Genomic DNA, 22,133 nt, shown 5'->3' on the forward strand with positions numbered 1-22,133 from the left:
GAAGCGGGGACAGGGAGAGCGGCTGCAGGCACAGGGATGGCTGAAAAGGCTTTGCTGGGTCAAACCCCTGAGGGGCCTGGGCTGAGGATGGGGTCCACAAGGGCAATGCACTGCAGCCTGGCCCAGCCAAAAAAGATCTCCAGGTTCCTGCAGGGCCAAATCCTGCAGAGAAAGGCCTTGGTGCACAATTGTTAGCAGCGGCAGCAGGGCTGGGGGCTGACAGCCACAGTGAGGCTGCGTGACACAGTTGGTCCCGAATATGGCAGACTGGCAGGGAGGGGAGGAAGCGCAGGAAATCTCGCAATGGCTGTATGGTCAGTGCAGGGTTTCCTGTTCCTCTCCGGGTGCCGGAGCTGCGTCAGGTCAGTTGCACCGGCCCCAGCCTCAGGAACACACCAGCACCAGAGCTGCAGCGGGGACCTGGCGGCACACACAGGTTGGAGGCACCGTGCCCAGCAACACGCTGACGGGATGGGGGACCCTTCTGTAGGGCTGGGGGGGTTACTGCCCCGTTCCTCTATTGGGTTGTGGTCTGTGCTGGGACATCTTGTACTGCATGGAGCTGGGCTGCAGCACCCTCCCGCTGCTGGCTGCTCCACTGCTGCACGGCTGGGCACCCCAGGGCCATGCGCAGGGACACCTGCAGCCTTGGCACTTTCCCCCAGGGCTCGGCGCCCTGTTCCCCTCACTGCCTGGCTGTCCCTGACATAGGCACAGGGGTGGCCCCGTGTTGGGGCAGGATGGGGTCAGAGCTGCTGGAGCCGCGTGGGGGGCACGGTAGGGGCATGGTGGGGGCATGGTGGGGGCACCGTGCCACTGCTCTTGGTCACATGGCAGAGTGATGCAGGTTTTTGACCCCATGCTTCCTTGCTTCCTTCTCCCTGGCACTGTCCCTGCGGCAGCCCACGTTCCATGTTGGGTGCAAGCAGCCTTCCTAGATGCTTTGAATGTGTTTTGCAAGGCAGATTGTGCAGGGCACAGTCTGCCCCCGGCAACGCAGCCCCAGGGCTGGCCAGGGGCGCAGCTGTGAGGGGCGCATGGGAAGCAAAAGGGCCCTGGCCATAGCTGAGCACCACGCGCTTCAGAACTGCACAACACAGCTCAGGCTGCCCAACTGCAACTCTGCAGCCCCATCCCACCAGTGCCATGGGCTTTGGGCCGGAGCTGTGGTGCCCGAAGGGGCACAGTGCGCTGCTGCAGCTGCAGGACAGTGAGCTGCGCCTCCTGGAGCTGATGAAGAAGTGGATGTCACAGCGTGCCAAGAGCGACCGGGAGTACGCGGGGATGCTGCACCACATGTTCTCTCAGCTGGAGAAACAGGAGGGCCTGGGGCAGCTCCGTGCCACCGACCACAGCAGCCGGATCGGGGAGGTAGGGACAGTTCAGTGCACCCCCAGACCCGGCACAAGCAGACGGCCATCCCCACGCTGTGCTGACACCCTGTCCTGCAGTCGTGGTGGATCCTGGCGAGCCAGACAGAGACACTGAGCCAGACACTGCGGCGGCACGCAGAGGAGCTGGCAGCAGGGCCGCTGGCCAAGCTGAGCATGCTGATCCGTGACAAGCAGCAGCTTCGCAAGGCCTTTAGTGAGCAGTGGCAGCAGCTCAGCCAAGAGTACGCCCGGGTAGGGCCCTATGGGCAGTGGGGGGCTCGACCCTCAGCCTGAACCAGCCCTGCTGATGGCACCTCCTCTGCAGACCACGCAGCAGGAAATGGAGAAGCTGAAGGCACAGTACCGCAGCCTGGTGCGTGACAGCACCCAGGCCAGGCGCAAGTACCAGGAGGCCAGCAAAGGTGTGTGCCAGCCCCATTCCCACACACCTCCTGCCGTGCCCTGCCATGTCCCCCACCAGTTCCCCTTGAGCCTCACTGGCATGCTGGGGACATCCAGACCCCCTGCAGCCCTATGGGGCCCCATGGCACAGCCCTGGGGATGCAGCGGGAGTGCTGAGGGGAGGGTGTCTCCCACGGCATCTCCCTGCAGACAAGGAGAGGGAAAAGGCAAAGGAAAAGTACGTGCGCAGCCTCTGGAAGCTCTATGCCATGCACAACCAGTATGTGCTGGCTGTACAGGCGGCCGCGCTGCACCACCAGCACCACTACCAGCGTGCGCTGCCCACCCTGCACGAGTCCCTCTACAGCCTGCAGCAGGAGATGGTCCTTGTTCTGTAAGAGCCCTGCACCCCGCTGCTCCACCCCAGCAACCCCTCTCTTCCTGCACCCTTTTTGCCCTCAAGAGCTGGAGATGTTCCCTCCCCCTCCAGCCTCAAGCGCTGTCCTCATTGCCTGCCCCATGCACATCCTTTCCCTGGCACTGAAGCCATCACAGATGGGGTCAGAGCTACGTGGCTGGGGCTGTGTGCACCCCAGGAGCAGCCATCCCAGGCACTGGGGGGCCACGGGGCTCAGGAGGGTGGCAGCTCCCAGCACATGCATCCCTGCAGGAAGGAGATTCTTGGAGAGTACCATAGGATCAGCAGCCTGGTGCAGGAGGACGTGCTAGCCATCCACCAGGAGGTTGCCCACGCCATCGAAATGATCGACCCCACCACTGAGTACAGCAGCTTTGTTCAGTGCCACAGGTATGGCGGCTTGGCTGTGAGCAAGGTGCAGCACAGCGTCACTGGGTGGATGCAGCAGAGTAAGCATCAGTGCTGCACCGGGTCCTGCAGGTATGACTCTGAGGTACCACCGGCAGTGGTCTTTGATGAGAGTTTGCTGGAGGAGACAGAGAGCCTGGAGCCAGGGGAGCTGCAGCTGAATGAGCTGACCATTGAGAGTGTGCAGCACTCGTGAGTGTGGCTGGGACACGGGCAGCGGGGGTGGCAGGCACATGGCTCAGCACCCATTTCCCTGCAGCCTGACATCCATCGAGGAGGAGCTGTTGGCCAGTAGGGAGGCAGTGAGCAGCAAGGAGCAGCGGCTGCGGGAGCTGCAGGCTGAGCTGCGGGGCGAGGAGCTGGCACTGAGCCCCGGGGAGCGGTGAGGTGCAGCGGGTGGCAGGGCTGGGCTGGGGGCTGGGTGGGCAGGAGATGAGCCTGCTACATCCCATCCCCAGGGTGCACTTGCTGGGCAAGAGGCAGGGGCTGCAGGAGGCCCAGCAGCAGCTGCAGGGCTGCCTCTGTGCCCAGGCCAAGCTGCAGGCACAGCGGGATATGCTGGCCAACAAGCTGGCAGAGCTGGGCTCAGGGGAGCCCCCTCCCGCCTTACCCCTGCAGGAGGACCAGCAGTCAGTGTCCTCCACGGTGAGTCCCACCCACGGCCACCAGAACCACAGGGCTGGGGCCTGCTGGGCTCCGGCGGCTCCACACCATGTCCCTCTGGGAGACAGAGCATGTTTTGCCCCAGGATCAGGAGCGCAGTGGGGTGACTGCACTGGAGACCATCAAGAACCACATCTCGGGCATCTTTGGTTCCAGGTTCTCGGTGAGGCCCTGGACACCTGCAGCCACTCTGACCCTGCTCTGACGAGCCTCCCAGTCCCTCGGCACCCACTGCCCCTCCTCTCCTGCCCTGCAGCCCTGCTTCCATTGCTCTCCAGCCCCACTCCGCTCCCCACACTGCAGCAGCCCCTCTGTCCTGCCGCCCCTTCCCCCTGCACCGCTGCAGGAGCCGGGGCACGGCTGGACTCACCTCGTCTTCACCCAGCTGCCACCTCCTGTGCCCCTCATCCCGGAGGTGCAGAAGCCACTGTGCCAGCAGGCCTGGTACCACGGGGCCATCCCGCGCTCAGAGGTGCAGGAGCTGCTCAGCTGCAGCGGGGACTTCCTGGTGCGGGAGAGCCAGGGGAAGCAGGAGTACGTGCTCAGCGTGCTGTGGGACGGGCAGCCCCGGCACTTCATCATCCAGGCTGCTGATGTGAGTGACCGTGGCACCGGGGGAGGCCTGGCAGGGGCAGATGCTGGAGCTGTGCCCTGGATGTGCAGCCACAGGGAGTCGCCCTGGTGTCAGTGCACGGGATGTGTGTGTGTGGCTTGACTCTGTGTGTGTCCTTGATGGACCAAACCTGGAGCATAGAGTGTGAGCCTGCATCATGCATATGGACATGCGCTTGTGCCATGTGAAAGTCTGCAACCTCATGCATGCACCCCATGCGGTGGCACACAACATGTGTGCAGTCCTCCACACGCGCGTTCCACCACATGGGCACACAGAGGTGACCCCGCAGCCTTCCCTCCCTGCAGAACCTGTACAGGCTGGAGGGTGATGGCTTTCCCACCATCCCGCTGCTCATCGACCACCTGCTGCAGAGCCAGCAGCCCATCACCCGCAAGAGTGGCATTGTCCTGACCAGAGCTGTGCTCAAGGTGAGGGTGGGCAGTGGGAGGCGGCAGCGCCTCCATCCGCCTGCATGACATCTCTGCACGAGGGGGAGCTGCAGGGCAAAGGGAAATGCTGCTGGAGCTGGGGGCTGCTCGCCGACCTCGGGTCTGCTGCCCACAGGACAAGTGGGTGCTCAACCATGAGGACGTGCTGCTAGGGGAGCGCATTGGCCGGGTGAGTTGGGTGCTGGTCCTGGCAGCGGTACAGCTTGGGAGCCCATTGGCAACTTGCCGACACTTCTGTGTCCCTCGGCAGGGGAACTTTGGGGAGGTGTTCAGCGGCCGCCTGCGTGCTGACAACACCCCGGTGGCGGTGAAATCCTGCCGGGAAACCCTGCCGCCCGAGCTGAAGGCCAAGTTCCTGCAGGAGGCCAGGTCTGTGTGGCCATCACTGTCCTGGCCCATCCGTGAGCCCCAACTACTCGGGGCTGCTCAAACCCGCTGGGATGCAGCGCCGCTGTGGCTGAGCGCTGGCTGGGCAGAGTCCCTGGGACAGCCCACAGGTGGCTGTGCTGGGGGCAGATGGGCCCCCGCCCGCTCGCAGTGCCGTTCGCTGTCCCCGCAGGATCCTCAAGCAGTACAACCATCCCAACATCGTCCGGCTCATCGGCGTCTGCACCCAGAAGCAGCCCATCTACATTGTCATGGAGCTGGTGCAGGGTGAGGCCCGCGGCCTCTGCAGCCCTGATGTGTGTGTGCTGAGCTCGGCCCGGCACACCACGCTGCCCACCGCAGTGCACCGTGGCAGCCGCCCAACAGCTCCACGCTCTACGTTGCAGGAGGGGATTTCCTGAGCTTCCTGCGCAGCGAGGGACCCCACCTGAAGGTGAGGGAGCTGATCAAGATGACAGAGAATGCCGCGGCGGGCATGGAGTACCTGGAGAGCAAGCACTGCATCCACAGGTGGGCTGGAGGCACAGGAGCTGGGGCCCCATTAATGGGCGCACAGCTGATGGCCTCGAGCCCCCCAGGGACCTGGCTGCCCGCAACTGCCTGGTGACAGAGAAGAACACCCTGAAAATCAGCGATTTCGGGATGTCACGGCAGGAGGAGGATGGTATCTATGCCTCCACGGGGGGCATGAAGCAGATCCCTGTGAAGTGGACTGCCCCCGAAGCTCTGAATTACGGTACACGGTGGTGTGGGCACAGCCCGGGCACCGAGCAGGGAGGGGGGGCACCAGGGAGGGAAGTGGGCAGGCTGTGCTGTGGAACGCTGGAGATTGGGTGGCAGCATCCTGCAGTCCCTCCGGGCTGGTGACCGGCAGCGGGGCTCCCACCGGGCAGCGTCGTCATTATCGCCCACTGCCCACCACATCCCCAGGCCGGTACAGCTCAGAGAGCGACGTGTGGAGCTTCGGGATCCTGCTGTGGGAGGCCTTCAGCCTGGGCGCCGTGCCCTATGCCAACCTCACCAACCAGCAGACGCGTGAGGCCATCGAGCAGGGTGAGCGGGGAGCGCGGCCGGGGGACCTCGAGCCGTTCCCAACGGGACCGCGGGACCGGGGCCGCCGTCCGTCCGCCCCGTCCATCCCTGCCGCCCACAGGCGTGCGGCTGGAGCCCCCCGAGCAGTGCCCCGAGGACGCGTACCGCCTGATGCAGCGCTGCTGGGAGTACGACCCCCGCAGGCGGCCGAGCTTCGGCGCCATCTACCAGGAGCTCATCGCCATCCGCAAACGGCACCGCTGAGCGGCTGCGCCCGCCCGGGCGGCGGGGCCGGAGGCGCGGAGGGCCGCGGTGCGCGGTGCGGAATAAAAGCCGGCTCTGCAGCGCCGCGTCTGTCTTGAGCTCCGCCGCGCGGTGCGGCGCGATCCGGGCTCGGCGCGATCCGGGCTCGGCGCCACCGCTCCCCCCCGAGCTCCGGTGCCGTCGGGGCCGCAGCGCCGCGTCCCGGCGGGCGGGTGGGCGGAGCGGCGGGCGGGGTTTGGCCCATCGCGGCCGCGGCAGCCGGCGGAGGCCGGGCGCGATGTGAGGACGGGGCCGGGCCGCGGAGCCGCGCAGGGTAAGCGCGGGGCGGAGGGGGGGAACCGCGCCGCACGGCTCCGGCCCGGCCCCCCGCGGGCCGCCCCCCGCCCTTCCGTTCCGTTCCTGCGCCGGGGCTGCGGGACTCCCGCTCCGCCCGCCCCCTCTCCCGGCTCCGGCCCTGCTGCGGGCCGCACGGCCCCGGCCCCGGTCCCCCCGACCGCCCGGCTCCCCCGGCGCAGCCCCTGGGTCCCCCGCTCCCTGCCCCGCCGCGGCTGAGGGCCGGCCCTGAACGGGGGCCGCGTTCTGCCTTCGGCGCGGCGTCAGCCGCTATAAATACCCCGGATCGGACTGAGCGGGACGCAAAGGGCACGGGCGGGGGAGGGGGAGGCGGCACCGGGGGTCCCGGCGGTCCCGGCGGGCGGGGCCGCGGCTACGGCGAGGCGGACGCGTCCGGAGCCGGGGCTGCCCCTGCGCCCTCCGCCCGCACCAGGTGCGTCCCGCGGCGCTGCGGGATGAAGCTGAAGAAGCAGGTGACGGTGTGTGGGGCTGCCATCTTCTGCGTGGCCGTCTTCTCCCTCTACCTGATGCTGGACCGCGTGCAGCACGACCCCGCGCGCCACCAGAGCGGGGGGAACTTCCCCCGGGTGAGCGGCTGCGGGGCGGGCGGGGATCGTGCGGGTCGGGAGCTCCGGGGCAGAACACCGCGCTGACCGCGGCGCCCGCGTCCCCAGAGCCAGATCTCGGTGCTGCAGAACCGCATCGAGCAGCTGGAGCAGCTGCTGGAGGAGAACCACGAGATCATCAGCCACATCAAGGACTCGGTGCTGGAGCTGACGGCACACGCCGACGGGCAGCCCGCGCCGCCCCGTCGCGACAACGGCTCCTGGACGCTGCCCCCCGAGAGCCGCCCCAGCTTCCTCGCCGTCTCCCCGCAGGACTGCCAGTTTGCCGTGGGGGCCAAAGGCGAGAGCCCCGACCTGCAGGTGAGGGCCGTGGGGGGGCTCCGCAGCGCTCCGTGCGGGGAGAGGGCAGCCCGGCGGCTGCGCGCTGCTGGGGGCTGCGGTCTATCCTGAGCTCTCTCCCCGGCAGATGCTGGCCGTTTACTCCCTGCTGCCCTTCGACAACCAGGACGGCGGTGTTTGGAAGCAGGGCTTCGACATCACCTATGAGCCCAGTGAGTGGGACGCTGAGCCCCTGCAGGTGTTCGTGGTGCCACACTCCCACAATGACCCTGGTGAGAAGTGGGGTGAAAGCAGGTGGAGGGGAGGAGCCATCCAGCTCCTGCCGTGCCCGGTAGGCCCCTGTGACCACCCCCTTGTGCTGGCAGGCTGGATCAAGACCTTTGACAAGTACTACTATGACCAGACACAGCACATCCTCAACAGCATGGTGCTGAAGATGCAGGAGGACCCACGCCGACGCTTCATCTGGTCTGAGATCTCCTTCTTCTCCAAGTGGTGGGATAACATCAGTGCTCAGAAGCGGGCTGCAGTGCGGAGGTAGGGCCCACACTCCCTGTCCATGCCCTGAGGAGGGCTCTGCCACGGCTCACTGCAGTGCTGACCGTGTCCCCGGGTGTCATTTGCAGGCTGGTGGGAAATGGGCAGCTGGAGATGGTGACGGGTGGCTGGGTGATGCCCGACGAGGCGAATTCCCACTACTTTGCCATGATTGACCAGCTAATTGAGGGGCACCAGTGGCTGGAGAAGAACATTGGTGAGAGCTGAGCAGGACGCAGGGCAGGAGGAGTGGGGTGCTGGGGGGACTGTCCATGAGGGGTGCTGATGGTCCCTGTTCCCTAGGTGTGACACCGCGCTCGGGCTGGGCTGTCGACCCCTTTGGGTACAGCTCCACCATGCCCTACCTGTTGAAGCGCTCCAACCTGACAGGCATGGTCATCCAGCGTGTGCACTATGCCATCAAGAAGCACTTTGCTGCCAGCCAGAACCTGGAGTTCATGTGGAGACAGACGTGGGGTGAGGGGCTGCTGGGGAAGTGGCCGTGGTGGGGGGACCTGCAGGCGTGGTGGCAGCTGGGAAGAGCTGCTGACCGCTGTCACACGTGGCTGGGGAGTGGAGTGCAGGGCAGCAGGGGCTCTGCTACTCAGTGGTTTTGCTCTGTGGAACGGCCCCACAGTGACACCTGAATGAGCCATTGGCAGATCTTGTGTGCCACATCGCTGTGCCCCCACACGCTCCGTGTGTTCTGGGCCCTCTGCTAGGAGACAGCAGAGGGAGAGCCATTGCTGATGCTTGTCTGCCCTTGGTCCTGCAGACCCGGACTCCAGCACTGACATCTTCTGCCACATGATGCCGTTCTACAGCTACGATGTGCCCCACACCTGCGGGCCAGACCCCAAAATCTGCTGCCAGTTTGACTTTAAGCGCCTACCAGGCGGCCGCATCAACTGTCCCTGGAAGGTGCCGCCCCGCGCCATCACGGAGGCCAACGTGGCGGAGCGGTGAGTGCTGTGAGTGCAGGGCTGAGCAGCACCGAGCCGCACCTCCGGCTGGCGGCCGGCCTCATGCCCTGACCCCACGGCAGAGCTCAGCTCCTGCTGGACCAGTACCGCAAGAAGTCCAAGCTGTACCGCAGCAAAGTGCTGCTGGTGCCCCTGGGAGACGATTTCCGCTACGACAAACCGCAGGAGTGGGATGCCCAGTTCCTCAACTACCAGCGCATCTTTGACTTCCTCAACGCCCAGCCCCAGCTCCACGTGCAGGCAGGTGCAGGAGGGCCGGGCGGCCCATGGGGCAGAGCTGGGGAGCAGTGTGGTGGGGAATGCAGGCGGGGGTGGGCAGCGGGAGGAGCCCCCGCAGCTCTGCATCACGCTCAGAGCTGTGTGCCGTCCCGCAGGCGCAGTTTGGGACGCTGTCCGACTACTTCGATGCGCTGTACAAGAAGGCGGGCATCGTGCCGGGGATGAGGCCGCCCGGGTTCCCCGTGCTGAGCGGGGATTTCTTCTCCTACGCGGACCGGGAGGACCACTACTGGACGGGCTACTACACCTCCCGGCCCTTCTACAAGAGTCTGGACCGCGTACTGGAGGCACACCTCCGGTGAGGGGTCAGAGGGGGCTGGGGGGGCCGGTACCAGGGCAGGGCTGGGGATGACACTGTCTCTGCGCAGGGGGGCAGAGCTCCTGTTCAGCCTGGCATTGGCCCACGCACGCCGCGCCAGCGCCGACAGCCGCTATCCGCTGTCCGACTACAGCCTACTGAGCAGCGCCCGCCGCAACCTGGGGCTCTTCCAGCACCACGACGCCATCACCGGCACCGCCAAGGAGGCCGTGGTGGTTGACTATGGAGTGCGGTGCGTGCGGGTGGCAGGGCGCGGCCCCAGGGTCTGTCTTGGGCAGGGGCCAGTGCACATGGGGCTGGGTAGGGGAATGGGAGTGGGAATGGGAGTGGGAATGGGAATGGGTATGGGAATGGGTATGGGAATGGGTATGGGAATGGCGGCCCGTGGGTTGTGGCTCACTCTGCACAGTACTGTGCCCCAGGCTGCTGCATTCCCTCACCAACCTGAAGCGTGTAATCATCAATGCTGCACATTACCTGGTGCTGGGGGACAAGGACACGTACCGCTACGACCCCGCCACGCTTTTCCTCAGTGCGGTGAGCTGCACTGCCTGCCTGATGTGGGCTGGGGGCTCTGGGGAAGTGTCACATCCCTGAGCCAGGCTGGGCTCACAGGGACCCCCTGGCTGTGACTCACACCTCTCCTCAGGATGACACGCGACTCAATCAGGACTCGCTCCCAGAAAGAACGGTTGTCAAACTGGATGCCTCGCCACGGTAGGGCTGCGTCTTGCTGCCTGAAGCTGGGTCTTGTGTTTGGGGTTTATGGGCATATGGCACCGCTGGGTGCTGCAGAGCATGGGGCACACAGAATGCCATGAGCTGAGTGTGGCCATCCTGTGCAACCCCACCCCACAGATTCCTGGTGGTGTTCAACCCACTGGAGCAGGAACGCCTGAGCCTGGTGCCTCTGCTGGTGAACTCTCCACACGTGCGTGTGCTGTCTGAGAACGGGCAGCCGCTGCCTGCCCAGCTCTCTGCACACTGGAGCTCTGCCACCGATGCAGTGCCTGACACCTATCAGGTAGGGGGTGCCCCGCTGCCCACTGTTGCCACGGGGCCCTGCCTTGCCGGCAGCAGCACTCAAGTGCCCTCCATGGAGCTGCTGGCTCAGGGCTCCTGCTGCCCACAGCTCTCCATCCTCGCCCGCCTACCTGCGTTGGGGCTGCGTGTGCTGCAGCTGCAGAAGTCCTTTGATGGCCACAGCACGCTGCAGTCCTCTGTGCGTCTGTACCTGCACGGCCGGGACGTGACTGTGCGCCAGCAGGAGGCTGTCCCCGTGCAGGTCTTCCCGGCCGCCCCTGATGACTTCTGCCTGGAGAGTCAGCACCTGCGTAGCTGCTTCTCGGGCAGCTCAGGCCTGCTGCAGGTGGGTGCAGGTCCAAAGATTGAAAGAGGGTGGGTGCCTCAGCGCTGCCTCATGTGAGGGGAGCTCATTGCTGTGCCACCTTCACCCTGCAGAGCCTCCGCTGCGCTGGGGAGGAGCGGGAGCAGCGGGTGAGCACTGAGTTCTTCATCTACGGCACCCGGACTTCCAAGGACAAAAGCGGAGCCTATCTCTTCCTGCCTGATGGCGAGGCCAAGGTACGGGGCTCTCTGGGGAGCGTGGCTGGCAGTTGTGCCCACGGCCATGAGACAGTCCTGGAGCAGCAGACTCAGCGCAGCCCTCCTTCCCCACAGCCCTACACCCCCAAGGACCCCCCCATTGTGCGCGTGACGGAAGGTCCGCTCTTCTCTGAGGTCTCCAGCTACTACCAGCATGTCCAGACCGTGGTGCGACTCTACAATGTGCCAGGTGAGATGATGTGAGGCTGTGAAAGGGAGGTCCGGGGCATGGGGTGATTCTGCCCACAGGGCCCACCCTCACTGCTGCCCGCAGGGGTGGAGGGGCTGTCCCTGGACGTGTCATGCCTGGTGGACATCCGTGACCATGTCAACAAGGAGCTGGCCATGCGCTTCAGCACCAACATCGAGAGCGACGACACCTTCTTCACAGACCTCAACGGCTTCCAGGTGTGCCAGCAGGATGGGGAGGGATGGAGTTGCCCACAGGGACGGTGCCCTGCTGCTGAGCCCCCTGACCCCATCCCTCGGCAGATCCAGCCCCGCAGGTACCAGCAGAAGCTGCCACTGCAGGCCAACTTCTACCCCATGCCTGCCATGGCCTACATCCAGGACACACAGAGCCGCCTGACGCTGCACACAGCGCAGGCCCTGGGGGTCTCCAGCCTGGGCAGTGGTGAGGCAGGGCTGTGGGGCTGTTGGGGCCATGCAGGGCGGCCGGCCGGTGCTGAGCCGGGGCATGGGCTCTTTGCAGGCCAGCTGGAGGTGATCCTGGACCGGCGCCTCATGCAGGATGACAACCGAGGCCTGGGCCAAGGGCTGAAAGACAACAAGCGGACCTGCAACCGGTTCCGCCTCCTCCTGGAGCGCCGCAGCAGCGCCAGCAAGGTGCCTGGGCAGGGTGTGGGGGTCAGGCAGTGTCACTCAGAGCTTGTGGTGGTGTGGAACACATGGGCACCAGTGTGTGGATGGCTGCAGGGTATGCGGCCGTGCCCAGGGTGTGTGTGTGGGGGGGCGGGATGGCTGTCCTGCTGCGGGGGCATGCTGTCATCACGCTGCTCATCGTGGTGTTCTCGTCCTGTCACCTTGTTGCTCTCCATCCTTGCACACTTTCACCCGTTCAGAGCTCCAGCTTCTTTTCCAAACTGGCCTCCGTGCTTAAAGCCTTGGGCTTCCCTGGCTCCAGGACCGGCAGCCCCGAGGTAACGGCCGGCCTGGCCTCACCATTGCTCCCAGTCTCGTGCACTAGCTGCTAGCCTCTAGCCTAGCCGGCCCGTAGCGGTTTGTAGTCCGACCATCAGGCTGCACGGCCTGTGGCCATTTGGGTGACGAGGAGGGAGAGGCTGTGCATGGCGGGGGGTCCGGGTGCCTGGTGCCGGTTCTCTAAGGAGCTGGAGGCCCCGTGGCCCCGGCGCTGCAGCCGCACTGCCAGTGCTGACTGTGCTTCTTGCAGGTACAGGACGGCCGCCCGGTCAGCTTCCCCTCGCTGCTGAGCCACCTCACCTCCATGCATCTGAATGCCGAGGCCCTGGTCCTGCCAGTGGCTCAGCAGCCGGCCCTGCCGGCCCTGCGCTCCTTCGCACCCCTCTCCACAACCCTCCCCTGCGACTTCCACATCCTCAACCTGCGGACGCTGCAGGCAGAGGTGAGTTGTGGCCCTGTGCTGCATGAGGACGGGTGACCCTTGGGCTGTTGCTGCCCAGTGTCGTGCCTTTCCCATGCTCCTGCAGGACGACTCGCTGCCCTCGGCTGAGGCGGCCCTGATTCTGCACCGCAAAGGCTTTGACTGCAGTCTGGAGGCCAAGAATCTGGGATTTAACTGCACCACCAGCCAGGGCCAGGTAGGAGATGCACTGGGGCGCTCTGCTGTGCTTGCCGCAAGCATGCTGTTCTCCAGCCAAGCCAGGACAGGGGCAGGAGAGGCCTTTAGACCCCTAGCACCAACATCCCAGAATCGTTGGCTGTTCAGAGGTCCCACGCTGCAGCACCCAGCCAGCTCTGCCCTTTGCCCAAGCAAAACTGCAGGATGCACAGCAGGGGTCTGGAGCCTTGCATGGGTACTACATTCTGCAATGAGGAAGGGCAGAGCCTGGGCAGGGTCAACATGGTGCCCTGGGTGCTGAGGGGATGGGCAGCTGCTGGTAGGCATGGTGTGGGGCTGCCCCATCCTGCTCATCAGCAGCACCCCACTTGTCTCTCCATAGCTGGCACTGGGCAGCCTGTTCCAGGGGCTGGAGCTGAACTCCCTGCAGCCCACATCGCTGACCCTGATGTACCCGCTGGGCACAGCCTCCAACAGCACCAACATCCAGCTGAATCCCATGGAAATCGCCACTTTCCGCATCCGCCTGGGGTAGTGCCTGTCAGAGTAGGATGGGAGCAGAGTGGCTGCACGGCGTGGGAGCAGCAGTGCCAGCACAACCCACAGAGACCTGGCTACATGGCCCACAGCAGGCGATTGGTGCTCAGCAGGAGGTGCCAGACCTGCAGAGGCTGCTACCTTCTTATTTATTAGTTCTGTGTCCTCAGATAGATTTCAATGAACTGCCGTGGCAGGGCTGCACAGAGGCTTCTGGATTCTGGGCACAGAGGGCATGGGCTGGGCGCTACTTGGAGCGGAGAAGGGTGACAGTGGGTCAGCATGACGGACTCTCCCTTGCTGTGTTTGCACAGCTGCCTGGGATGGCGCCCACCTAGAGCCTGGCTACCACAGCATAGCAACATGCAGGTACCAGGGGCCAGGCAGGCACTGTGGACTGGAACCTGAGCTCACCTGGAGCTTGTAGGAAATACGAGTCTGTTTCCAAGAGCCCTGGCCTGCGTCTGGTCTGTGCTTCTCACACCAGTGGGGCTGGTGAATGGGAGTGGTGCTCTGTGGGGATGGGGCAGACCTTGCTCCTGCGTACTGGTGGCGCTGCCAAACCCATCTGTTCCGTGGGGCCTCCGAGGCTGCAATAAGCTGCACTGTGTCCCGTTGCTGTGGATGCTGCACGCTGTGCCCCCTCTGGGGCTGATTATTATTGCTGGGGTGCTGCTGGGGAGGGCTGTGGTGCCCTCAAGGAAGGCCGGGCAAGGAGCTGGTGCTGGCTGAGCTCCTCGTTTTGCACCACACCACTCAGCACATGACCTGCACGGGGTGCAGAGCCATAGGATGAGGGGCTATTGGGCACAGAGCTTAGGGCTCTGGCCATCGGGTGCAGCTGGGGCAATGCCAGGAGGCTGGTCCTGCCCATTCACAGGCACCCAGCAGCGGCTCTGTCACAGCCCAGCTAGTGGCACAGCTTGGGGGGGACCCAGGGGTAGGCTGCCCTGCTGCCTGAGGCTGTGGCACAGCGTGCCCACCACCCTGCACCGCTGCCCAGCCCACAGCCCTCAGCCATGAGCCCAGCAGGGCCAAGTGCCTGACTGGCACGGTCAGGGCTGTGTCCCGCTGCAGGGTGGGCATGGTGCCCGTGGCCCCTTGCACAGCCCTAAGAAGCTCATTAGCGATGCTCCCGCCTCCTGCCCACCGTCCCTGTGGAGCAGGGCACTAAGTGCAGGCTCTAATGGTTGCGAGGCTCCTGATGGGCCGCGCTGGAGGCGGGCGCAGGAAGGGCTGCGGTTTCTGCCTCAGCTGCCTCACCCCAGTATGGCGGGGAAGATGCTGGGTGGGCTCCTGCTCCTCGCTGCAGCTCCTGGCGTCCTTGGCACAGGTATGGCCTCTTGCCCGCCTCGTGAGGTGGGGGCAGGAGCCACGCATCCCCCGCGCTGCTCCTGGGCTGCATCCCCTGGGTGTTCCCCGTGTCCCCGGGCGGAGCCGTGCCGGTCAGGGCCGGGGGACGATGGTCTGCACTGGGGGTGCTGGTCGTGCAGAAGCTGGTCCTGAGCAGCACGTGGGGTGGGAAGAACTGGGGGAACCGGAGCTGGGCCAGGGCTGCTCCTGCCTGCATTAGCTCACACGGGCGCTACGCCCCCGGCCCCGCTGCTGCCACCGCAGCCTCTTTACAGAAGCTGCACCTGTGTGAGGGCTATGCGGGCCCTGACGGTCGCTACCACCCCGGCTTCTACTGCCCACGCCTGACGGACCCGGCCACGCACCGCTACTGCTGCCAGCCCGGCCCCCACGCCCTCAAAGGCTGCTGCTCACGGCTGCGCGTGGAAGCGCTCACCGGGCTCAACATCAGCGGGCTGCCCGCGCCCGGCCTGCTGCGGTGAGCGGGGCTGCGGGGCGGTGCGGGGCGGTGGCGCCGAGGAGTGCCCGGTGCTGATCGTCCCCGCCCCGCAGGCACCCCCTGGCGCTGCCCTTCGTGGGGCTCTACGGGCTGCTCGTGCTGCTCCTCGTGGCCCTCGACCTCGCCCACTTTTACCGCACCCAGCGCTGCGCCCTCGGCCGCCGCCTGCCCCGTGCCCGCTGCCTGCCCTGCCGCTCCCCCAGCCCCGCAGCCGCGGCACCGCGCGCTGCCGGCGGAGGGTCGTAGGGTCCCGGTGCCCAGTGCGGGGTGGGGGAGGGCAGAAAAGGGGCACGGGGAGGGAGGGGGGAACGAGGGGATAAAGGGGCCGGGGGGGGCAGCGGGGTGGGGGCATACGTGGGCATCTCGGGGGGGACAAGGAGGCGCGCGGGGTCACGGCGGGTCGCGCGTGGGGTCACGGGCGCTCTCACGAGGCCGCACGTGGCCGGCGAGCGCACCGCCGGGCCGCAGGGGGGCGCTGTAGGCCCTGCGTCGCCACACCGCCGACGCCCTCCGTCACGTGATGTGGAGTCGCCGTCCGGGTTCCCCCGGCGACGGGCGGTGACGTCACGGGCGTGGCGAAAGCGGCGAAAGCGGCGAGATGGAGGAGGCGGTGAGGGAGCGCCGGGCCGGGGGGGGAACGGGGCGGCCGGGGGAACGGGGCCACCGCGGGGCCTCGTCGGGCTCCATGCGGGTATCGGACTCTGCTCTATGCCGTCCGGTGCCGTTGGCAGGTGACGGCGGGGCAGCTCCGGGAGCGCGGCAACGCGCTGTTCCAGGCCGGGGATCACGGCGCGGCCCTCGCCGCCTACACGCGGGCGCTGAGCCTCTGCCAGGCCGAGCCGGAGCGCGCCGTGCTGCACCGCAACCGCGCCGCGTGTTACCTGAAACTGGTGAGAGCGGCAGAGCGGGGAGCTGCCCGGCGGGACGGGACGGGACGGGACGGGCTCGGCTCTGTGCAGCGCTGCCCGGCGGGCCCCGGGACGGGCCATCTTCCCTCTGCGCCTCTTTTCTTCCGGCCCCGCTGGTGGCTGATGTTCTGCCCCACTGAGCTGCTGTTTGTGTCGGGGGCTGCGGGTGCCCTGGGTTGCTCCTCGGGCGGTCCCGGATCTCTGGTTTCCTGTCGGGTTTGTGGGGCAGAGTGCGGTGAGCTGCAGGGGCTCGGGTAGGGGTTCAAGAAGTGTCGAGGCGACAGGGAGCATTGGGGACCCCGCGTGGGCCGTGCTGTGGGAGGGGCAGGCATGCTGCTGTGCTGCTTTCCAGCGCTCCATGGCATTGTTTCCATCCCTAAACTCCGCGGCTGTTTCCTTGCTCCTTTCCGAAGCAGTGGGCACAGCGGGTGGGGGTGAGTGCAGCCACCGTGGCAGCGTGCTGAGATTTCCTTCTCACCGACTCTCTTTGCAGGAGGATTATGCCAAGGCAGAGGCAGATGCATCTAAAGGTACTGTCAGGTGTGGCAGGGGACCGCCTTCCACACGCTGCTCCCTGGGGCGGGCTGGAGCCTCTGTGACGGCTCCCTCACTCCTCTGCAGCCATTGAAGCCGATGGCCGGGATGTGAAGGCGCTGTTCCGTCGGAGTCAGGCACTGCAGAAGTTGGGCCGTTTGGACCAGGCTGTCAGCGACCTGCAGAGGTGTGTGAGCCTGGAGCCCAAGAACAAAGCCTTCCAGGAGGCCCTGCGCGCCCTGGGTAGCAGCATGCATGAGAAGGTGAGAAGTGGGTGGTGTGGGGGCTGCTGTGTGCCCTCTGGGTGCAGTAGCTTCAAGGGAGCGGCGAGGGCTGAGCTGCTCTTCCCAATCTGCCTCAGATGAAGACCATGTCCTGTACGGACTCGAAGGTGGAACAGATGTTTCAGATTTTGCTGGATCCCCAAGAAAAGGATGTGGACAGGAAGCAAAAGGTCTGAACTCCAGGACACACAAGGTGGCTTGGGTGGAAAGAACTGTACTCTCAGGTCAGCGCTGCTGGCTGAACTTTTCTGTCCTCTGGAGGTTGGGCTTCCTGCCAGCAGAATACCATCCTTGGAGACTGGGAGTGGTGATTGGGTGCTTGTGGCTGCTTTGGCTGCCCTGTGGGCTCCCTGCTGGTGAGTTCCCTGTGTGCAGGGAGCTCTGTTCTGGTGGGCTGGTGACCCCAATGCATCTCTCCTTTTGCAGGCTGCGCAGAACCTGATTGTACTGGCACGAGAAGAGGCTGGAGCAGAGAAAATATTCCAGAGTGATGGAGTGCGGCTCCTGACGCAGCTGCTTGACACAGCCAAGGCTGACTTGATGCTGGCGGCCCTGCGCACGCTGGTGGGGCTGTGCTCTGGGCACCGCTCCCGGGTAGGTTACACCAGAGCCCAGCTCTCCTGTGTAAGGAATCCTGGAGCAGGGGGTGTCCACACTGGGAAGGCTGTGAAGTTTGTCAGGCCAGGGAACATTGCTGTCTGTGTCAGGCCACAGCCCTGCTGACCAGTGGAGCTTTGATTTGTTAGTTGCCAGGCTTGAGCTGTCAGAGCTGATAAGGTGCTGGGGAGTGCCAGTTTCCTCAGTCTCCTGAAAACGCCTCTGCTTCCACCTACAGTCCATGGCCATCTTGACAGAGCTGGGGTCCTCGCGTCTTTCAGCAGTGCTGGGTGTGGAGCACGAGCAGGTTTCCTTGGCTGCCTGCAACCTCCTGCATGTGATGTTCGATTCTCTGAAGGAGGGGATGCAGAAGGACTTCCGTGGCAAGGAGGATGCAGTGGTGCTGGGTGAGTGCCTGCTGCCCCAGCTGGCTGATGTGGTGCAGGGAGGACCGAGGGAGCTTTGTGCTGCTGCTTACATTGCCGCAGCTCCCTTCCATGGGGCCTGGATTAATGTGACCTTGAGATGGGGGTCAGGAGCCCCTTGTCCCGACAGCATGGCTTGCCAGCCTTACTGTGATGGAGTGAGGCCTGTGTGCAGGGCATTGACTGCTGGCATTGTCTCTCCTGGAAGATTCCTCCAAGGAACAGAAAGTGTTGATCAAGGACCTCCTGGAGCTGCTATCTCTGGAAGGGGCCTCTGCTCACGGCCGTGACAATGCCCTTAACTTGCTCATCAAGGTGGTGCCCAGGAAGTCACCAAAGGATATCAACAACAGCATGAGCCTTTGGGTGATCGACCAGGGTGAGTGAAACAGGCTGCACCTCACTGGGGCAGCGCACCCCTCTGCCTTGGGGTGCTGTGTGCTTTGGTTCTTTGTACCTCATCAGGCACCTGAGCTCTAGGTGCTCCTAGGCCTGAAGAAGATCCTGGAGGTGGGAAGCACTGTGTGTGGGGCTCCGGGCAGCCTGCCCGTGACAGAGAACAGCAGGATGAGTGCCTCGGTCCTTCTGAGTAAGCTTTATGATGACCTGAAATGCGATGCCGAGAGGGAGAACTTCCACCACCTGTGTGAGGACTACGTGAGGTGAGCCTGGGGTTCCCTGGGGCTGCGTAGGACCGAGTCCTTCTCGGTCAGGAGCTTTTTGCTGCTGTTTCTGTCTCCACTGTAAGTGACAGCACTCCTATTTCTGGACTTCTTGCTTTTACTGGTGAAAGTGGAATGCAGACCACCTGCGACCTGCAGAGCTTGGGGTCTGTCAGGGCAGGGCTTCGAGGGGCTGGAGGCAGCATTTGGGATCAGCCTCGTCCTTCTGAATGTTCTTCCATTGCAGGAGCTGGTTCGAGGGGCAGGAGCTGGCTGGGAAGCTGCGGGCCATCCAGACAGTGTCGTGCCTACTGCAGGGCCCCTCGGAAGCTGGGAACAGGGTGCTGGAGCTGGAGGGGATCATGGACAGCATTCTGTCCCTCTGCGCCTCCGTCCGCGAGGCCCACCAGCTGGTAGCAGTGGAGGCTCTGATCCACGCCGCTGACAAGGCCAAGCGTGCCTCCTTCATCACTGCCAACGGGGTCAGCCTGCTCAAGGAGATCTACAAGCACAGCGAGAGGGACAGCATCCGCATCCGTGCGCTGGTGGTGAGCGCAGCGGGGCGGGAGGAGCGGCTGCACCGAGCTGCTGGGCAGGGCTGGGCTTTGCGGCCATCTTTACTGGCTGGGGGCTCTTACAGCTCCGTCTGGGACATCGTGGCCTTCCCTGCTCTGACGCTCTGCTTCTGGCCACAGGGGCTGTGCAAGCTGGGATCTGCTGGAGGCACCGACTTCAGCATGAAGCAGTTTGCCGAGGGCTCCACGATGAAATTAGCCAAGCAGTGCCGCAAGTGAGTGCTGAGAACTGTGGGCTGTGATGGGAGCAGGAGCTGGGTGGGCGCTGCTGCATGGGCTGATGGGGGCCATCTTGCAGGTGGCTGTGCAATGAGGCCATTGATGCCGGCACGCGGCGCTGGGCTGTGGAGGGCCTGGCTTACCTCACATTTGATGCTGACGTCAAGGAGGAGTTTGTAGAGGACAAGGCAGCGATGCAGGCCATGTTTCAGCTGACGAAGGTGATTGCTGAGCACTGTGGTGGGGGGACCTGTGTCGGGGGAATACTGGTGCTGGAGGAATGTGTCCACCTGCCCCTCCTGCTGGAGAGGGTTGTGGGGCTGTGGCTGGGGTGTGTGGAGGGGCCTGGTGCTGCTGACTGGGCTCAAGCCCATGTGTGTCCCCTGCCGTGGCTGCAATCAGTGCTCGGTTACCTTTGCAGTCAGAAGATAGAAGCGTTCTCTATGCTGTTGCTTCCACGCTGGTGAACTGCACCAACAGCTACGACCATGAGGAGCCAGACCCACAGATGCTGGAGCTGGCCAAGTATGCCAAGCAGCACATTCCAGAGCAGCACCCCAAGGTGAGGGAGCATGGCTGGTGGCTGATCTCAGGAGCTGTGGGGACCCACAGCCCCACAGGAAAATGTGTGGGTGGGACAAAGGTGTCTGAAGGTACCGCCTTGGGGCCTCTGGGGAGATGGCAGCATGGTCAGGTAGCAGCAAGTTGTGTGCCAGCTCCAAAGTGAGTGGTGGTCCTGCCTCTGGGACAGGACAAGCCAGACTTTGTGAAGCGACGCGTGCGGAAGCTGCTGACGGCTGGTGTGGTGTCTGCTCTGGCCTGTGTGGTGAAGAGTGAGAACCCAGCACTGACCAACTCCTGTCGGGAGCTGATTTCCAGGTACGGGGCAGAGCATGGTGGGAGCTGCCTTGAGTTTGCCCTGCCTGCAGGCTTGGTGCTTCTGGTGAACCCAGGCTTCTGGGAGCAGAAGGGGGTGTGTGGGCATCCAGTAGTGCTTGGGCTTAGTGTCAGTTACTGGGTGGTGCTGGTGCAAGTCCTCAGTTCCAACTACTGCTGCCCTGTCTGCAGGGTGTTCTTGGCCCTGGTGGCAGAGGCAGAGGACCGAGGCGGTGTGGTCGCACAGGGAGGAGGAAAGGTGAGCTGATGGGTGCTACAGTGCCCCTGGCCTGCTCTATGGGAGGTCTGGAACTCGTACATGAGCCTGGGAGCAGCTGAGGCTGCTGTGACCTGGCTGATGCATCTTCATCTGCAGGCTCTCATCCCGCTGTCCCTGGAGGGCACTGAAGTGGGGCAGACCAAGGCAGCTCAGGCCCTGGCAAAGATCACCATCACCTCCAACCCTGAGATGGCGTTCCCTGGAGAGCGGGTCGGTGTCACAGCTGTGGGCTGGGGAATGGACCCGCACAGGGGATGGTCGGAGTATTGCAGGGCAGCAGGAGGGGCTGTGATGGAGCCTTGCTGCTGCTGCTGCAGACAGGCACCTGTCTGCCCGGGGAGGCGTGGGGCTGAGGAGGCACAGTGGTCTCCATAGCAGCCTAACCTAGGCCTGGTTGTGTGAGCTCCTCTGCCTTTCTACTGTGCTCAGCCCCTGCTCTACCAGGGGCAGAGTTTGAGCCCTGTGCTGCTGTCTTCCACAGATCTACGAGGTGGTCCGGCCCCTGGTCAGCCTGCTGCACCTCCAGCGCTCAGGCCTGGAGAACTTTGAGGGGCTGATGGCACTGACCAACCTGGCTGGCATCAGCGAGCGGCTGCGGTATGGGTGTGGGGCAGGGGCTGGGCTGTTCCGGCTGGGGGGAGAGGGCAGGGGGCCAGCGCAGGGCGGGAGGCGCTCACTGCTGCCTTGCCGCAGGCAGAAGATCCTGAAGGAGAGGGCTGTGCCCATGATCGAGGGATACATGTTTGAGGAGCACGAGCTGATCCGCCTGGCTGCTACCGAGTGCATGTGCAACATGGCCATGAGCAAGGAGGTGAGGGCCGTCTGGGCCGAGGGCGCACAGACCCCACTGTGTGGCGCCGCACTGTGAGCCCCCCCTCGCCTGCAGGTGCAGGAGCTGTTCCTGGACGAGGGCAGCGACCGCCTGAAGCTGATGGTTCTGTACAGTGGGGAGGAGGACGAGAAGCTGCGGCGGGCGGCCTCGGGGACGCTGGCCATGCTGACAGCGCTGCACCCCCCCGTCTGCAAGAGGATCCCGCGGGTGGTGAGTGTGGGGGCTGCCTGCGTGCGTCCCGTGCCCCGGGCTGCCCACGGGGGCGCCCTCTGCCCTGCGGCTCGGGGTGGGGGGGTGCCGCTCTCTGAGCACGTCACGCCGTGCCCGCAGACGGTGCACTGGCTGGAGATCCTACAGGCGCTGCTGCTGAGCCCCAGCGCCGAGCTGCAGCACCGCGGGGCCGTGGTGGTGATGAACATGATGGCGGCGGCGCGGGAGGTGGCCGAGCAGCTCATCGCCAGCGAGATGCTGGAGATCCTGTTGGTGCTGGCCAAGGACAAGGACAAACCCCGAGTGGCGCAGGCGGCCCAGGAGAGCCTGGAGCGGGCTGTGTCGTACGGCCTCATCGAGCCCAACCCGCGCTAGCAGTGATGCTGCCCCACTCGGGCTCACCGCGCTGCTCGGGTCCGCCTGCGGGGGGGCGGCACACCGCAACGCTGGGGCCGCGCCTCCGCCACCGCCACCGCCTGTGCCTTGCCGGCCTTCCGGCGCCGCACGACGCACTAAAGCTGCTCTTTAACGACGGCTCCGCCTCCCGTCCCTCCGGCCCCGCCTGCTCCCTTCCGCCGCCCTCCATGTT

The 22,133-nt window shown here is 65.0% G+C and overlaps 4 protein-coding genes across 6 annotated transcripts; all 4 read left to right on the forward strand.

Moving 5' to 3' along the window:
* Positions 1-298: 298 nt before the first annotated feature.
* FES (FES proto-oncogene, tyrosine kinase) lies at positions 299-6,079 on the forward strand. 3 transcript variants are annotated; one of them, XM_048956430.1, is made up of 19 exons: positions 299-436; positions 1,129-1,371; positions 1,452-1,625; positions 1,699-1,795; positions 1,986-2,169; positions 2,446-2,583; positions 2,674-2,793; positions 2,861-2,983; positions 3,060-3,246; positions 3,350-3,427; positions 3,650-3,859; positions 4,186-4,308; positions 4,445-4,498; positions 4,580-4,698; positions 4,889-4,983; positions 5,103-5,226; positions 5,295-5,452; positions 5,647-5,769; positions 5,870-6,079. In XM_048956430.1, the coding sequence occupies exons 2-19, from the start codon at positions 1,147-1,149 to the stop codon at positions 6,010-6,012; spliced, it is 2,475 nt and encodes an 824-aa protein (XP_048812387.1). In that variant the 5' UTR covers positions 299-436; positions 1,129-1,146; the 3' UTR covers positions 6,013-6,079. The 3 variants fall into 3 exon arrangements, with proteins under 3 accessions (XP_048812387.1, XP_048812386.1, XP_048812388.1); XM_048956429.1 differs by having other exon boundaries at positions 300-436; positions 4,580-4,983; positions 5,870-5,982; XM_048956431.1 differs by lacking the exons at positions 299-436; positions 1,129-1,371 and having other exon boundaries at positions 1,503-1,615; positions 4,580-4,983; positions 5,870-5,982.
* A 167-nt stretch (positions 6,080-6,246) lies between these two features.
* On the forward strand, positions 6,247-13,740 carry MAN2A2 (mannosidase alpha class 2A member 2). The gene is made up of 23 exons (XM_048956524.1): positions 6,247-6,325; positions 6,779-6,932; positions 7,020-7,271; positions 7,378-7,522; positions 7,616-7,787; positions 7,877-8,004; positions 8,091-8,264; positions 8,563-8,749; positions 8,833-9,010; positions 9,145-9,347; positions 9,418-9,600; positions 9,791-9,905; positions 10,018-10,085; positions 10,227-10,392; positions 10,501-10,737; positions 10,830-10,952; positions 11,049-11,163; positions 11,248-11,381; positions 11,466-11,607; positions 11,686-11,819; positions 12,385-12,576; positions 12,662-12,772; positions 13,136-13,740. The coding sequence occupies exons 2-23, from the start codon at positions 6,801-6,803 to the stop codon at positions 13,286-13,288; spliced, it is 3,444 nt and encodes a 1,147-aa protein (XP_048812481.1). The 5' UTR covers positions 6,247-6,325; positions 6,779-6,800; the 3' UTR covers positions 13,289-13,740.
* Positions 13,741-14,559: 819 nt separating this feature from the next.
* Positions 14,560-15,388, forward strand: LOC125698316 (protein shisa-like-1). Its single transcript, XM_048956506.1, has 3 exons — positions 14,560-14,623; positions 14,908-15,121; positions 15,196-15,388. Exons 1-3 carry the CDS (start codon positions 14,560-14,562, stop codon positions 15,386-15,388), a joined length of 471 nt encoding a protein of 156 aa, XP_048812463.1.
* Positions 15,389-15,629: 241 nt separating this feature from the next.
* On the forward strand, positions 15,630-22,113 carry UNC45A (unc-45 myosin chaperone A). Its single transcript, XM_048955700.1, has 20 exons — positions 15,630-15,752; positions 15,874-16,032; positions 16,544-16,580; positions 16,672-16,847; positions 16,946-17,038; positions 17,295-17,462; positions 17,704-17,872; positions 18,099-18,269; positions 18,381-18,552; positions 18,800-19,100; positions 19,248-19,342; positions 19,426-19,567; positions 19,768-19,908; positions 20,098-20,225; positions 20,415-20,481; positions 20,599-20,712; positions 20,984-21,099; positions 21,196-21,313; positions 21,389-21,544; positions 21,665-22,113. Exons 1-20 carry the CDS (start codon positions 15,741-15,743, stop codon positions 21,917-21,919), a joined length of 2,790 nt encoding a protein of 929 aa, XP_048811657.1. The 5' UTR covers positions 15,630-15,740; the 3' UTR covers positions 21,920-22,113.
* Positions 22,114-22,133: the final 20 nt, after the last annotated feature.

The sequence above is a fragment of the Lagopus muta genome, chromosome 10 (genome assembly GCF_023343835.1).
Source record: "Lagopus muta isolate bLagMut1 chromosome 10, bLagMut1 primary, whole genome shotgun sequence".
Lineage (NCBI taxonomy): Eukaryota > Metazoa > Chordata > Aves > Galliformes > Phasianidae > Lagopus > Lagopus muta.